This window comes from Sus scrofa, chromosome 3 (genome assembly GCF_000003025.6).
Source record: "Sus scrofa isolate TJ Tabasco breed Duroc chromosome 3, Sscrofa11.1, whole genome shotgun sequence".
NCBI lineage: Eukaryota > Metazoa > Chordata > Mammalia > Artiodactyla > Suidae > Sus > Sus scrofa.
In genome coordinates this window covers 3,211,275-3,225,884 of record NC_010445.4, presented here as the reverse complement: position 1 = coordinate 3,225,884, position 14,610 = coordinate 3,211,275, and the positions used below count along the sequence as shown (strand labels likewise).

At 57.1% G+C, this 14,610-nt stretch overlaps 1 protein-coding gene across 4 annotated transcripts in view; it reads right to left on the bottom strand.

Moving 5' to 3' along the window:
- Positions 1–14,610, bottom strand: part of SDK1 (sidekick cell adhesion molecule 1) — a 513,421-nt gene that overhangs the window by 101,954 nt on the left and 396,857 nt on the right. For all 4 annotated transcript variants that reach the window (XM_021087982.1, XM_021087980.1, XM_021087981.1 and 1 more), the window contains exons 22-24: positions 8,763–8,872; positions 6,731–6,881; positions 5,957–6,194 (exon numbers count right to left, since the gene is read on the bottom strand). In XM_021087982.1, the coding sequence (XP_020943641.1) occupies positions 5,957–6,194; positions 6,731–6,881; positions 8,763–8,872 (499 nt within the window). The remainder of the gene's footprint in view (positions 1–5,956; positions 6,195–6,730; positions 6,882–8,762; positions 8,873–14,610) is intronic.

Genomic DNA, 14,610 nt, shown 5'->3' with positions numbered 1-14,610 from the left:
AAGGTAATTGGAGCCCTCTGCTCTCATTCTCTCTTTTCTCCCCTCCCTCCTTCCTCATTCTTACTCACGGCAGATGATTTCCTGGGTGTGTGAAAAGTGTGAGTTCATCTCTAGCGAGCCTTGGTATTATTCGGGATGGTTTGGCTCTGTCCAGGGAGGAGCTGTGCTGGCTTCACTGGCTGTCCCGAAAGGCTGGCCTGTTATCAGATTTCTTTTTTCTTTTTTCTTTTTTTTTTTTTTTTTTGTCCTTTCGTTTTGTTGTGTTTTTGGAGGACGGGAAAATCCTTTGTGGGGGTTTCATAGGTAATATTGCAGGAGGATCTGATCACTGTTACCCTCTGGCCAATGAGGACACTCTCATGATGTGCAAAGTGTACAATCTCTGGACCATACTTATTTGAATGACATTTTATCTGCACAAACTTAATCCAGGGATAGCTGAGCTTCTGGGTTAAAAAACAAACAAACAAAAAAAAAAACCATGTTGCTGTGGCTGTGGTGTAGGCGGGCAGCCAGAGCTCCGATTCGACCCCTGGCCTGGGAACCTCCATATGCCGCGGATGCGGCCCAAGAAAAGGCAAAAAGACAAATAATAATAATAATAATAATAATAATAGTTTGGAGTTCCTGTCTTGGCTCAGTAGTTACAAATCCGACTAGGAACCATGAGGTTTGGGGTTTGATCCCTGGCCTCACTCAGTGGGTTAAGGATCTGGCGTTGCCATGAGCTGGGGTGTAGGTTGCAGACGCGGCTCGGATCCCGTGTTGCTGTGGCTGCGGTGTAGGCCGGTGGCTACAGCTCTGATTCGACCCCTAGCCTGGGAATCTCCACATGCCACAGATGCAGCCCTAGAAAAGGCAAAAAGACAAAAAATAATAATAATAATAATAATTAAAGCTTTTTTTTTTTTGAGATACACTTACTATGGCACGCAAGTCACATGTTTAAAGGGTACGCTCTGGTGTTTAACATACACAGTCCCCAACTTAGTTTGACTAACGATTTTTTGACTTTATGGTGGCATGAAAGCCATAAGCATTCCGTAGAAACTGTACTTCAAATTTTAAGTTCTGATCTTTTCCCAGCGAGCGACTCTCCGGTGACGCTGGGCAGCGGCAGGGGCGGCAGCTCCGCGTCAGCCCCGCCATCACGAGGGTGAGTCACTGATAGGCTGCGACCACTCCGCTCAGCACGTTCAGCACAGGATTCACTCCATTGCAGCAGAGCTCCAACGCCTGCTTCTCACACAGGCTTTGTGTTTGGCGATTCCGCCCAACCGCAGGGTGGTGTGAGTATCCTGCCTACTCTACGCGGACGAGGCTGAGCTCGGATGTTGGATGCCTTTTCGACTGATGACATTTGCATCTTAGGGTGGGTTTATCGGGACATGATGTCGCTGTAAGTCAAGGAAGACCTGTGTTCACAGAGTCACGCAGTCTTTTTTTTTTAATTAAAAAAACTTTTTTTGATTTTTATTTTTTTGTCTTTTCTAGGGCTGCACCTGCGGCATATGGAGGCTCCCAAGCTAGGGGTCGAATCAGAGATGTAGCCACCAGCCTCCATCACAACCACAGCAACGTGGGATCTGAGCCACATCTGCGACCTACACCACAGCTCACGGCAACACCGGATCCTTAACCCACTGAGCGAGGCCAGGGATCGAACCTGCAACCTCATGGTTCCTAGTGAGATTCGTTAACCACTGAGCCATGACAGGAACTCCCAGAGTCGCGTAGTCTTTATCACAGTGGCTTTAGGACATTTTTCCTCTCCCCAAGGAAGCCCCTACCTATGACCAGTCACTCCCCATTCCTCCCAAACCTCCTCTCCCACCTGTGCAACCACAGACCTACTTTCTGTTTCTAGATTTGCCTCTTCTCGACATTCCATACGAACAGAATCATACAGTAGGCGGTGTTCTGCGTCTGGCTTCTTTCCCTGATGTTTTCAAGGTTCGTCTGTGCTACAGCATGTGTCAGAATTCCATTCCGGGGATGGACTGGGAGTCTGGGGTTAAAAGATGCAAACTACTGCATTTGGAGTGGAAAAGCAGTGAGATCCTGCTGTATCGCACAGGGAACTCTATCTAGTCACTTGTGATGGAGCAGGATGGAGGATAATGTGAGAAAAAATGTATGTAAGACTGAGTCACTTTTCTGTACAGCAGAAATTGACAGAACATTGTAAATCAACTATAATGGAAAAAAAGTCTTAAAAGAAGAATTCCATTCCTTTTTACTGCTGAGTTATATTCCACTGTATGAATATACCACATTGCATTTATCCGTTCTTCAATCACTGGGCATTTGATTTTTTCCACTTTAGCCATGATCGGTAACACTGCTGTGAACATACTTGGGGTTTTTGTGCTGACACAGGTCTTCAGTTCCCTTGGGCACACATCTAGGAGTGGAAATGCTGGGTCACGGGGCATCTGCACATTTAACCCTCCGAGGAAGCCCAGAGCGGCTGCCCTGTTCTAATCCCACCAGCAATGCAGAAGCTTCCTTTTCTCCACATCCTCACCAGCACTTGCGATTGGCTGTCTTTTTTCTTTCTTTCCTTTTTTTTTTTTTTTTTCCATCTTGCTTTTACATTTGATTCTAGCCGTCTTAGGGCTGAGAAGGGGTACCTCGCGGAGGTTTTAACTTTCACTTCCCCGACGGCCACTGATGCCGGGCATCCTGTCACGTGCCCCCCTGGCCAAGGGTATGTCTTCTCTGGAGACACGTCTATGCAGACCCTTCGTCCCATTGTCACTGGGTTGTCGCTCCCTTGTGGCATCGAAAGACTTTCCGAATATACATTCTGGATACCGGTCTCTCATCAGATATACAAGTTGCAAATATTTTCTGCCATTTGGGGATCTTTTCAATGTTCTTTATGGCATTCTTGGAAGCACCAATGGTTTCATTTGGATGGAGTCCAATTTGTCCATTCCTTTTTTTTTTTTGGTGTTGTTGCTCATACTTTGGTGCCTGGAACCAAGTTTTACATTAATTTCTCTTCTGGGAGTTGGGGGACCGATCATATAGAGCAAACTCAGATCCCAAACCTGAGTCAGTCACAAACCTGTCCCTTTTTTTTTTTTCCAAACAGGTGGATAGGTGGGCAAATTCCTGGGGTAACCATTTTTGACCTCCCCTTCCAAGAGCTGTGTTTTTAAGCAGGGGTCTTGGTGTGACTCCCTGCCTTGCAGCGACTAAGGCTGAATCTCCTGGGCCTGAATGGACATCCCAACTCCCAGGGGATCCAGCCCACCGCCAGCACCCACCGCTGTTTATGCCACGGACCTCTGGGGATTGCTCTGTCCTTCTTACGAGCATGTCAGTCTTCTTCAAATGTCAGAAATCTCTACTGAATCCATCATTTCTAGATAGTTACAGCGGAAGTTTAAAAATACTATTACAAAACGCATCTAGAATATTATAAAAGATGTAAGCACGTGAATATTTAATACTAACCGCCTATCCTTGGGGTTAGAGCTGCCCCTCAGGATTTTTCAAGCTCTCTTCTTCATCACAAAGATTCAGAAGCTGAAGATGAGAGCTTTTTAAAGAAAAATCCATGTGATCACACAGTCGTAAGCGGAGCATCAGAGCCTCCTGGGCTTTTAGATCTAACGTAATAGTCCACGGGCAGAGAGGAAGCCGGGAGAAGGCCTCTGATCCGCCCCGGCCGTGCTGCAAAGCCCTTTAAACTCTGTCCTTGTGGATGCAGGGCGCTGCTGCTCAGGCTCCACAGTGGCGCTCAGCCCATGTCCGGGGTCCTCTGTGCTCACCGAGGACCGTCTTCGCCTCTGGGACTGCACGCCGCCCCGCCCACACCCCCACGTCCACCCCAGACAAGATCAGGAAGGAACTGAGTCACACATGCGCCTGCTCCCGGCAGAAGCCAGCTCGGAGGGTGTGCCTAGACGTGGGCTGACATCAAGGTGGACCCCAGGGGCCGCACCTGTGCCCTGAGGATGCAGCATCAGGTTCAGGCCTTTTGGGACCGCGGGTGAGCACTGCGGAATGAGCCAAATAGGCTGAGAAGAGACACCTTTCTCCAGGGCATCCCAGCTGCTTCCCATCCCGACACCCGGGACGTGACTCTGGGCTGACACCCTGGGTGGCCCCGTGCAGACCACCTGCTGTACCTGCCCCGGCCCCACCCCCGGCTGGGCCTCCGAGAGGGCTGAGGAAGGCAGTTTTGCACACCTCTGGCTGTTACTGTGCAACCAGCACCGCAGCTGCCATCGGGTAAGAAAGGGACAGCTGGGGGTCAGGGCTGATGCGAGCTCAGTGCTGGCCCCCCCTTGCTCCAGCTTCCTTCCTGCCTGACGCCCCACTTAGCTCTCTCCCTGTCCCTGTCCTCTGCACACTGCCCCAAGGGTCTCCTGTCCCTCTTTGGAGCTCCTAGCAGCCTCTGGTTAGGGGCAGCACCCCCCGCGCCCAGCAGTCCTGACCTTGGTGTCCCCAAGGCCACCTCCAGCCTCATGGGCAGGTCCTCGCCCTCCTGCTTGGTTCACTAGCCGTTTCCTCCAAGCGCTGGGCCTTCCTAACTGTCCTCCCGTGCATTGCCCACCAAGGCCGCCCTGCAGGCTAACGCCATCTCCCAAAGCGGTTTTCATGTTTAGAAAATTAATGAGCTTTGTTATTTAAAATGACGACAGCTCTAGGGAAGCAGTCTCAGCGCAGGGACAGAAGCTGGGCCTTCTGCTGGGGGAGTAGGGAGGCCCGGGCTTTTCCCAGGACTCCCCACTGGGGGGTGGTGGCCGCCTCTCCCCCCCTACCCCCACCCCGTCCCACACAGGCTTCCGTGGCGACCTCTCTGAGTCTGTCCCCACGGAGAAGACAGGACTTGACCTGGGCTCAGGAAGCCTCTGAGGAAACAGCGAAATCGGGCTGGAAGTAAGACCAGAAAGCTGCGGAATTTCCACCCAAGGGAGACACCACGAAGGCAAGCGGACGTCTCAGTGTCCCTGTCAGAGGGACAGGGATGCCTAGAAGGGACCAGCATCTCCTGGGGGAGCGGGGAGATGCTCACTTCCCAGCTCACTGTCAAACTTCCTACCTTCTCTCGCTCGTTCTGGGCAGGGGTCTGGAAGGAATTCGGAGCATGACTTCCAGCGGCTACGGGTTTAGAGTGACAGCCCAGCCGCATATGTGCCACGCGGGCTGTGACGATGCCAGGGACAGGCTTTCTTTCCAGGAGAAACCCCGCTATGTCAGACTAGATGGACAGGGCCAGTCTGTGTGTCCTTAAAGAGTGTCAACAGCACCCCTTGTTGTGCTTCTATCAACTCGCACCACGCCAGGAAGGGTCCTGCAACTGAGCCGCCAGCCACAGGTCCCGGGAGCCGTTTCTGCGCAGGGGTTAAGAGGTGGGCGCCCACCTTTGCCGGGTCTTCCTGCTGGCAGGTGCACCCAGCGCGTGGTTCATCCTGCTGACAGCAGAGCCTGGGTCCCTTCATCACAACGTGGACGGGAGCCACCCCCCAGCAGGGCTGCCCGTCTTGGGCCGAAACGGTGAGAAACCGCCCATGTGCTAAAGAGCTGAGCTCCCGAGGCCTACGCTTTGCACTGGGGAGACTGAGCACCCCGCACGCGGCCTTGTCGGGGGGAGTCCTGAACACCCACGTCATAAAGCCCTCCTTAGAGCCTCTGCACACGCCTTGTCTTCCTCATGGGGCGGGGGGTTTGGGGGGGAGAATTGCCGCCTTCCCCCCACCACGAAAAAGGCACGTCTGGCCGCCGGCAGAGTCCCTGGCAGCGCTCCTCATCCGCTTCAGAGCCGCGCCACGGGCTCTCACGCACTTCGACTTAACTCACTGTCGCGTCTGACTCGACTCCTCCCTTAGAAAAGTGTCAGCACAGCCACAGGGGGCGACGAGCCAGCCAGAGGCCACCAGGGGCCTGGAGGCGGGGCTCCGGGTCCCAGGGACACAGGGCGGGCCGGGCCCCCACTCACCTGACTCCCGCGTCCGGCCCCGCACGGCCTCGCTCCAGGGCCCGGCCCCGATGGCGTTGAAGGCCTGCATCTGCAGCTCGTACTCGGTCCACTCCTCCAGCCCCTCGACGGTGAACTCCCGCTCCAGCCGGTCGCTGATGACGTGGGCCAGCGCGGAGGCCTGGAGGCCCGGGCGCCAGTACTTGATCCTGTAGCCCACGGCCTCGGGGTTGCCGTTGTACCGGGAGTCGGGCAGGGGCTGGAAGCGAACCAGAGGCTGCGGTGAGCTGGCGTCTGGGAGCCGCACCCGGAAGGGCCTCCGCACGTGGGAGCGACTCAGAGGCCAAGTCCGGGGACGAATATTCTTAGAACCCTCCCTCCATTTCTCCCCGGAACTTTTCTGCTGTTCATTAAATGAAACCTTCTCAGGAACCGGCTGGATGTAGTTTCTTTCCGTACGTTTTGGCTTCAGTTTGGGGGGAAAAATTCCAAGGCACCAACCAGCTGACTCTCGTACGGATACTCAGTTTGGGGTCCACGGGGACTGGGCTCAGGGGCTTAACAGGTCCAGCCTGCAGGACCGTCGGCTTTCCTTCCCCCGAGAACAGCCCTCGGTTCCAAGAAGCCAGAGAGTCACGCTACGGGGTAGCAGGACAGCCCCGGCCGGTCTCCGCTCCGACACCAGCTGGAAAGTCGACACTTTGGGGGTCTCGTGATGAGACCCACTTTGACCGCAAAACGCAGGACGGTCCCGAGCCCCGGGCTCCCTGCCGCCCCTCCCGCCCCCCGACTCACCACCCAGCGGAGACGCAGGCTGGTCTCGCTGGCAGTGCGGACGGTGATGCTGGTGGGGGCCACATCTGGGGGCGCCTGCAGCGTCTGGATGACCCGGGAGGACTGGCTGAAGGGACTGGCACCCACGACGTTCACCTGCCTCATCCGGAACCTGCAGGCAGAACCGCCCGCCCGAGTGATCCCGCAGCAGGAGGCGGGGCGGGAGGGGACAAAGGAACAAGCCGACGCCGCAGAGGGCCCGGGGCGGGGCGGGTGGGGCTCTGCCTGCGTCCTAGAGGCCGCTGCTCGAGGGCGCCCCCTCTCTACCTGGTTTCCCCAACAGCCTGATTGACAATTACGGCCTCTTTCCCCCAAAGCCTCCGGAGAATGGCAAACCGCAGCTCAACACGTTCCACTTCTCAAGCCAGGGGTCCCTCGATGGGGTCCTGGGGCCAGAAAGTTACCTCCTCAGTGGCCGCTGGCCGGTGCCAGCTTAACCTGAGATCAAGGGATTCGAGCTCAGGGAGCTTCACAGAAGTGGAGTGTAAGAATGTCACTGCCAGGGGAGTTCCCGTCGTGGCGCAGTGGTGAACGAATCCGACTAGGAACCATGTGGTTGCGGGTTCGGTCCCTGGCCTTGCTCAGTGGGTTAAGGATCCGGAGTTGCCCTGAACTGTGGTGTGGGTCGCAGACGCGGCTCGGATCCCGCGTTGCTGTGGCTCTGGCGTAGGCCGGTGGCTACAGCTCCGATTCGACCCCTAGCCTGGGAACCTCCATATGCCATAGGAAGTAGCTCTAGAAAAGGCAAAAAAACCAAGGAAAAAAAAAAAAAAAGAGTGTCACTCCTAGATGACAGCCTGGACAGTCCAACGTCCCTGAAGGACCAAGGGTGCCCTGGGCCCCGTTCTCTGTGGGTTCAGGAGAGGAGCCACAGAACCCACACCCTGGGACTGTAACCCCATCGGCGACTGGCCTGTCCCCTCACCTGTAAGACGAGGGTGGAGTGAGATGTTTGTTCAAGTCTGTGTCGGGTCCTCAGGCTTTCATCTCTTCTACCCTGAGATGTGCGAGTATCTGAACCGAATCGGTACACCCGCGAAACGTCCCAAGGATGCTCACATTTTTACAACCAAGCCTTCCTTCGTTTACGTGCATTCAAGACAGGGACCCTGATCTCTCACCGCAGGTGCTGATCTTGGAAATACCTATAAAGCTTAGACTAATTTCCCATGGCAAGGTCTGGCTCCCAAAGCTCGTTTTACATTCAACGTTATTCTCTAAAGACGAGTGTATCTTAATTCATCTGCTTTCGTCTTAGGAAGGATGTTGAAGTGACGGTAAGTGAAACAGCATCTCTCATCAGGTTTTTCTTTTTCTTTTTTTTAAAGAAAAACAACTTGGGCATTGTCCTGGAAAAATGATCTGCACGAAGATGTAATTTCACCTTTTACTCCCTGAATTAGTCATCTTTTGTTCCCAGATCTCATGAAATGTATCCGTTCTGGCAGAGCGGTGACATTTTCACACCGCACATCTGGTGGTAACTGGAAATGCCACCTCCTTCCACCGTCTGACGGGAAGTTTCGGCGTCTAACAGCTCAGACCACACTACCCTTTGTTAAGGCCAAAGATTTACTGCCTGGATACGTTTCGGGATCAAGAAGCCAAGGTTAAAGGGCAGCACGTTTAGCGCTTGATTGGTGAGACCCCGATTCCTGGGCTGGAGGGGGCACAGGGCGCATTACCAGTCCCGGGAGGTCGTGGGGTTTTGTGAAGAAAAGCCTCGCGTCTCCAACCACAAGGCCTTGGGTACTGAGCCCAAGAGACCCGCTGTGCCTGCCGGCCGAATGCCCACCAGCAATGCTGCTGGAGGGATGCTGCTGAGCTGGCGGTGGGGTGAAATCCTCCCCTGGAGGCCGCTGTCTCTGCTGCCTGGAAGCTTCTCACGTCCGAGTGCACGGCTGGGGCGGCCACTGCAGACAGAACCTGCTGCTGGGTGCCACCTCGCTGGTGGGGGGGGTGTGTGTGTGGCATCCCTGCCCGCGGCCCTCACCTGTACTGCGTGTAGGGCGTGAGGTTCGGGATCTCCAGCGTCTGGGTGTCAGGCTCATTCTCCTCCTCGTAGAGGCTGACCCACTCCTCCTCGTCGCCGATGGCCCCCACCTGTGGAAAGGCGGATCCTGGGCCGGCTGGACACACAGGGCAGGAGCTGCTACTAACGGGGTGTGCAGCCACCCGGCATCCCCCCCACCCCGACCCATGTGGGACGAGCTGAGTCATGCGTGGATGCCCCCAACCTGTGCCTCAGAGATGTGGGTCCCCCCTTTGCCCACAGCTGACCCGGGACTCAGTCCCTCCCACTCCCAGGCGGACCCCTCTGTCCTAAAGCACACCAAAGACACCACTGCTGGCTGGGACGCCGGAGTCCTTCCCCAGAGGGTCTGCGGCCTGGGGACTAGCGGGCAGGCAGCCCTCAGGTGGGGAGACCCGCCTCGGGCACAGCTCATCCCTTCTTGCGGGCACCTGCCCAGGCCAGGTCCGGTGCCTGCCCGCCCTCTGGTCCTGCCCGGTGATCAGCCTCTTGCTGATTTTACTCCCTGTCTGTGAACTTCCCATCCTGTTGGCTGCCTGGGAGGTATTTTCACGCGGCCCCAACCCTTCCAGGACCACCCCAACCTGATGCCAGCCCCACCTCTCACGATCCCCTGTCACCATCCCAGGGAACGTCCCATTCCGCCCACACCCTCTGACTGCTCCACTCATGGGGCCCTCGGGAGCAAAGGGCCTGTCCCAGCAGGAGAGCAACAGGGTCGGGGGCATGGCGACCCCACCAGCCAGGGAAGCCCTGAGTGCTTTGCAGGTTCCTGCACCCCTGTCCCTGCCATTCTGCTCTGGGGACCTGGGGACACATGCAGAAGGGGGCTGTGACACGGCTCTGGCTATCAGGCCAAAGTCGCTGCGGCCGGGTGGGTCAGCCCAGGCCCCGGGCCTGTAACGCTTCAGAAATAACTTGAGTGACAGCATGGGAAACGGGCCCATTCAGTTGGAGGAGAAGCCAAGCGGGCGGGGGGCGGGTCTCAGGAGGACGGCGTGAGAAGTCAAAACGACCTCGGAGAACTGGACACGTGGACACCGAGGACGAGAGGGAGACGGTGAACCCTGGGGGCCAGGGGCACACGCACGGCCCCAAGAACGAAACGCAAAACTGTGGATGCTCTCAGTTAGAAACGTGAACGAGGCCTGGCGGTTCCCGAGAGAGTTAAACATAAGGTCGGCACACGAGCTGCAATGCCACCCCGGGATCTGCACCCAGGGGGCACGAGCTGGCGCTCCAACAAGTCTGTGCACACACGCGTTCAGGGATCTGGCATGGCTGCGGCTCTGGTGCAAACCGGCAGCTGCAGCTCTGATGCGACCCCTAGCCTGGGAACCTCCATATGCTGTGGGTGCGCCCCAACCCCCAAAAGACCTGGACCGAATGGAGGCCAACTTATCAGCAGGATCCATGGGCTCTGCTCGCCACTCTCCCTGCGGCCAGTGTGCCATCACCCGATGGCATCACAGGGCCTCTCTAAAACCGCCCCCCTTGGCTCCTTTTCCATGCAGTGGGCAAACGCTGTCGGCATCTGGGCCTTGCGAGGCCTCCATGAACAACAACCCCTCGTCCCCCCCCGCCCCCCCGCCGAGGCTGCCTGAGGTGATGTGCTCAGTTTCTGCTCCTGGGCACCGTCCACTGTCCCCGAAGCGGCACAGATCACGCCCAAGGAGCGCATGACACCCTGTGCCCATCAAAGACGTGCTGCTCACTGACGAGGGAACTGCATCGGGTAAGAGGGGTTCAGAGGGGCGCCCGGTAGGGACAGGGCAGGAGGGAGCCTCGAGCTCATGGCCAGGCGAGGCGCCGACTGGTGAGGAGAGTGACACGCCAGGAATCCCCGGGTTTGCAGCTTTCAGCCCATCTGTAACCCGCCTCTCCTGCCACAGAGTCCAGGCCAGGTCATGTGCGGCAGGTCAGGCACGATCCCAGTCCGTAAGGCTGGCGGCCTTCCCAAGGCATCTTCCACGCTCGCTGTCACTTGGTCACGAGGCCCCTGAGCTGGATTTGGGGTCCGACTCCTCACTGCACCCCTAGCATCTCCGCCAGGGTCCCGCCTGCTGAGGCGCCCACGAGTCAATGTTCAAGCAAACGCGTGCACGGTTTCAAAACCCGCATGGAGAACGGGCTGCCTTGCACGGAGCTCCGCAAGCACGTTATTCCTGAAAACGTCATATGACTTGCAGACCTCTGGGCGGGTGAAATTTCCACAGTAAAAGGTTTGCATTTTGATCTAAGCAGATGAGGCTCCTTGGTGGGAACAGAAGTCCTTTGATGCTGGCTGGGCTCCTCGGGCGCTGGTTCGGTTTCCAGACCATCACGGCAGCGTGTTCTAGAAGCGGTGGGCTGTTCGCTAATGATGTAGACAGAGCTGGGCAGAATCCTTAAAGATAAAATAAGTCAGGGCGCCGCGGGGAGGCTGGGACTTTGGCAATTTTCCCCCCTTCGTTTCCTTTTAAAGCTAACAAACAGCACTTTACAATACTTATTACAAGAGCAGAAATGCCACACATTTCAAATACCACTCGGCAGCGGGTGGGCATCAGGAGCCGCTGTCCTCTGCTCAGGCTGGGACTGGCCCGCCTTCCACCGGAAGGCCTGTCCTCGGCCCCGCGGCCATGAGGCTCCTTTTAAGATCGAGGGTCCCGGACCCGCCATCCTCCTGAGTGGTTTTGCAGCAGACCTCCAGGTGTCTGCCTGGGGACCCTCTGCAGGGAGCCTGCGGGGCAGGACCCCCGGTGGCCGTGATGAGCTCAGCAGCCCAGAGGCCAGGAGATCAACGGCCACTCAGAGGACAAGCAGGAAGCTCCCGCAAGAGGTAACTGCAGAGGGCAGAGCCAGGAGCATAAGGAGCTGCAGCTTGGGCAGACAGCTCTCCTTCCATCCCGAGCTAAAGAGGCTCCACGGATGCCCCCTGTGGAAGCCCGCCGAGCCAGGCGCACCCTGCCCGCTACCACTCTGCCGTCAGCAGGAAAACGTGCCTGTCGAGCAACTTCCCCAGTTCGCGTCCCCTCTGGGTCTGAGGGTGGTCAGGCCCCCGAGCCAGCAGGGAGGCAGCCAGAGGGCAGGGGAGGCATGACAGATGGGCCCCCACTTGTGGCAAGTCCCAGCACAACCAGGAAGGGACTCAGACCTGGGCAGGGCCCCCCGCCAGCTCCCTCCCGAAGGGTCTGGACAGTCTGGGGTCCTAATGGCGGGGGAGGGGGCGCCCAGCACGATGTTCGCTTGGGAGGGGGTTTCTGCTCTGAAACAGCCAGAAGCTGATTCCCCAGCCCTCCCGCCTCCTCCATCCTGCTGGTGGTTGTCCATTTATTTTTAAACTATGTAATATTCTTTCTATCTTTAAAAGCAGGGGGACTGTGGAATAGTCGCCTGGGTCATCTGGCAGGGGCCAGCCAGCCAGGGACAGCCCTGTGCCCCAGAGCCTGCGGGAGTCCTCAGCCTGCCCACCGTGCCTTGTCTCTTCCTGCTGCAGAAGCCCCGGGGAGGGGTCTTGTCCACAACGCCCCTCCTCTGCCCTGACCGACCCTGGTGCTTCCCTGTGTGGTCCTGCCTGGACTCCCGTGCCCCCTCCTCTTGGGATCTGTAGCAAGCCCCCCTTTCAGGGAATTGCCTCCTGTCCTGCTCGCCTCACCACATCCGAATAAAAATACAATTCACGGTTTCAAACAACAGGTGCCATGCAATTTCCTACCCTGAGCCTTTCACTCTGCCAGTCTCTCGGCTCCGAATGCCTTGCTCCCCGTCAAAGCACTGGGCACCCTCCAGGGCCCACCTGAGAGCCCACCCACCTTGGGAGGGCAGCCCTCCTGCATCACCCTCTGAGTCATCCGTTTGCTTTCCGAGACTGTCTCGGCAACACTGTTTATAACCATCCTCACGGGCCTCCTGTTTCAGGATGATTTTATTCTATCTGTCGTCTCTCCCACTCCCTCCTCAAATTGTGAGCTTCTGGAGGCACGGAAAGTTTTCCATCTTTGTAATCTCGTAGGTAGCATGAGTCCTGAAACCTACAAAACAGTAGGTGCTTAATAAATGTTTGCTGGCGGGCTGGCTGGCTGAATGAAACAAATATAAGATCTAACGGCCGCCAAAATGAAACACAGAGGCAAATCTAGAAATCCAGCAAGAGTCAGGACGAGAGAGCTGGAGCGGCCCTCACGAAGAACAGGAAGATTTTACCCTCGTGAAGCTGAATTCGGCTTGGCAGCTGTGATGGGCATGCACCCTGACCTCTGTTTCTCGAAAATGACATTTGTAGGAAGACGCTCCCCTCAGCCCTCAGTCACACTTGAGCCGTCACTCACGCTGCTGTACTTTCTTCTCCTGCGGTATTTTTAAAAGTCCCATAATAGGGCCTAAACGGATCTGAAAGACTAATGAACAAAAAGGCCGCTTCAAACCGTTCATCTGGTACAGATTTCCTACGCCGGGCGCGAAATAAAAGAGAAAAGGTATCGTCCGGGTGTCGTTAGGGACAATCAGCAAACAGTAAGCACTCGGGGATGTCCGAGGGGCCATGTCATCGCCCCCCACCCCCAACCTGGCAGCCCCGAGGCGCCTGGGCAGAGGCGCTGCACCAAGACAGAGAGGAAGCCAGAAGACCCACCCGGACGGCCCGGCCACTGCGGAAGGCGCCATCGGAGCCAGTGACAGCCCCCTGGGCCTACTGACAGACGGTTCAGAAACAGTCAGTCGTTTCCGCCCCGTTATGAAGAAGAAATTCAGCCACACTCAAGGTTTATGACAACTGCAACGATGACAGGTACTGTTGGAAAGGGCCACCTGCAGCCGTAACGTCCCTCCGCGTGGGGGGAAGGCGGGGGTGATCGGAGGAGGAAAATCCCCGACCCCGGACCCCGAAGCGATGAGATGAAAACCATCAGGCCTGTGGCCCTGCCAGAGACGGAACGTACCAGAATCTCTGTCCCCCATCAGGTGGGACGCGTGCATAAACAAAGACAGGAGACGCTCTTTCAGGGACAGGGGACCAGGGCTGAGGGACGTGGGGTGCTTTGGGTTCCGGGGGAATAAATTCTCTCATGCCAGCAGCTGGGAGCGCAGCTGACACGCCACTGGCTGGAGCCGGGCTGGCTTCTGGGTGCCCCTCCGCCCGGGACACGACCCTCCGGACTGTCAGCAGGACGCTGACCCTGCCCAGCCTGGCCTGGCCTGGTGGGCAGCTGGCTGGACTCTGCCGTAGTTCGGGGGCTGGGCCCTGCTCTGTCTGCACAGGCCCCTCTTGGGAACGCAGTCTTCCTCAAGGCCACAGCCCCCTGCAGTCCAAGTGCTGCCCTGAACCTCAGTATCTGCATCATGACCTTGCGTTTATTAAGTGCTTACAGGCGCGATCCCACACCGCGGCTCTCAGTGCGTTGTTCCAAGGAAGCTACGGCCAGGAGGGGTCAGCGGCCTCCCCGCCCCTGTACCCAGGGCAGCTCTGTGACCCCTCCCCCAGCAGCCTCGGGTGAGGACGGCCCCTCCCTGACGCACCCCAGATCTTTGCTGTCCAGCCTGTCCCGCCTCTGGCCTTCCTGGGGCCACACACACTCCCTGGCAGGTGCCAGCTGGCCCTGCAAACGGCCGGCCCGGCTCAGGGAGGAACGCTGGACTGATCCCAGGCAAAGCCGGCATCTGAGGATCTTGTGCCGGGAAGTCTTCCTAAGCCCCAGGGTTCCCTGATTTTCTCTTTAACGCTTTTAGGGGACTGTTGAGGAAAAAAAATCCCCGAAAACGCACACGTGGGAATGTGGGCCGCCAAGAGCAGCACTTCCGAGAGCTGTTTACTCGATGCGTGCCCAGCGCC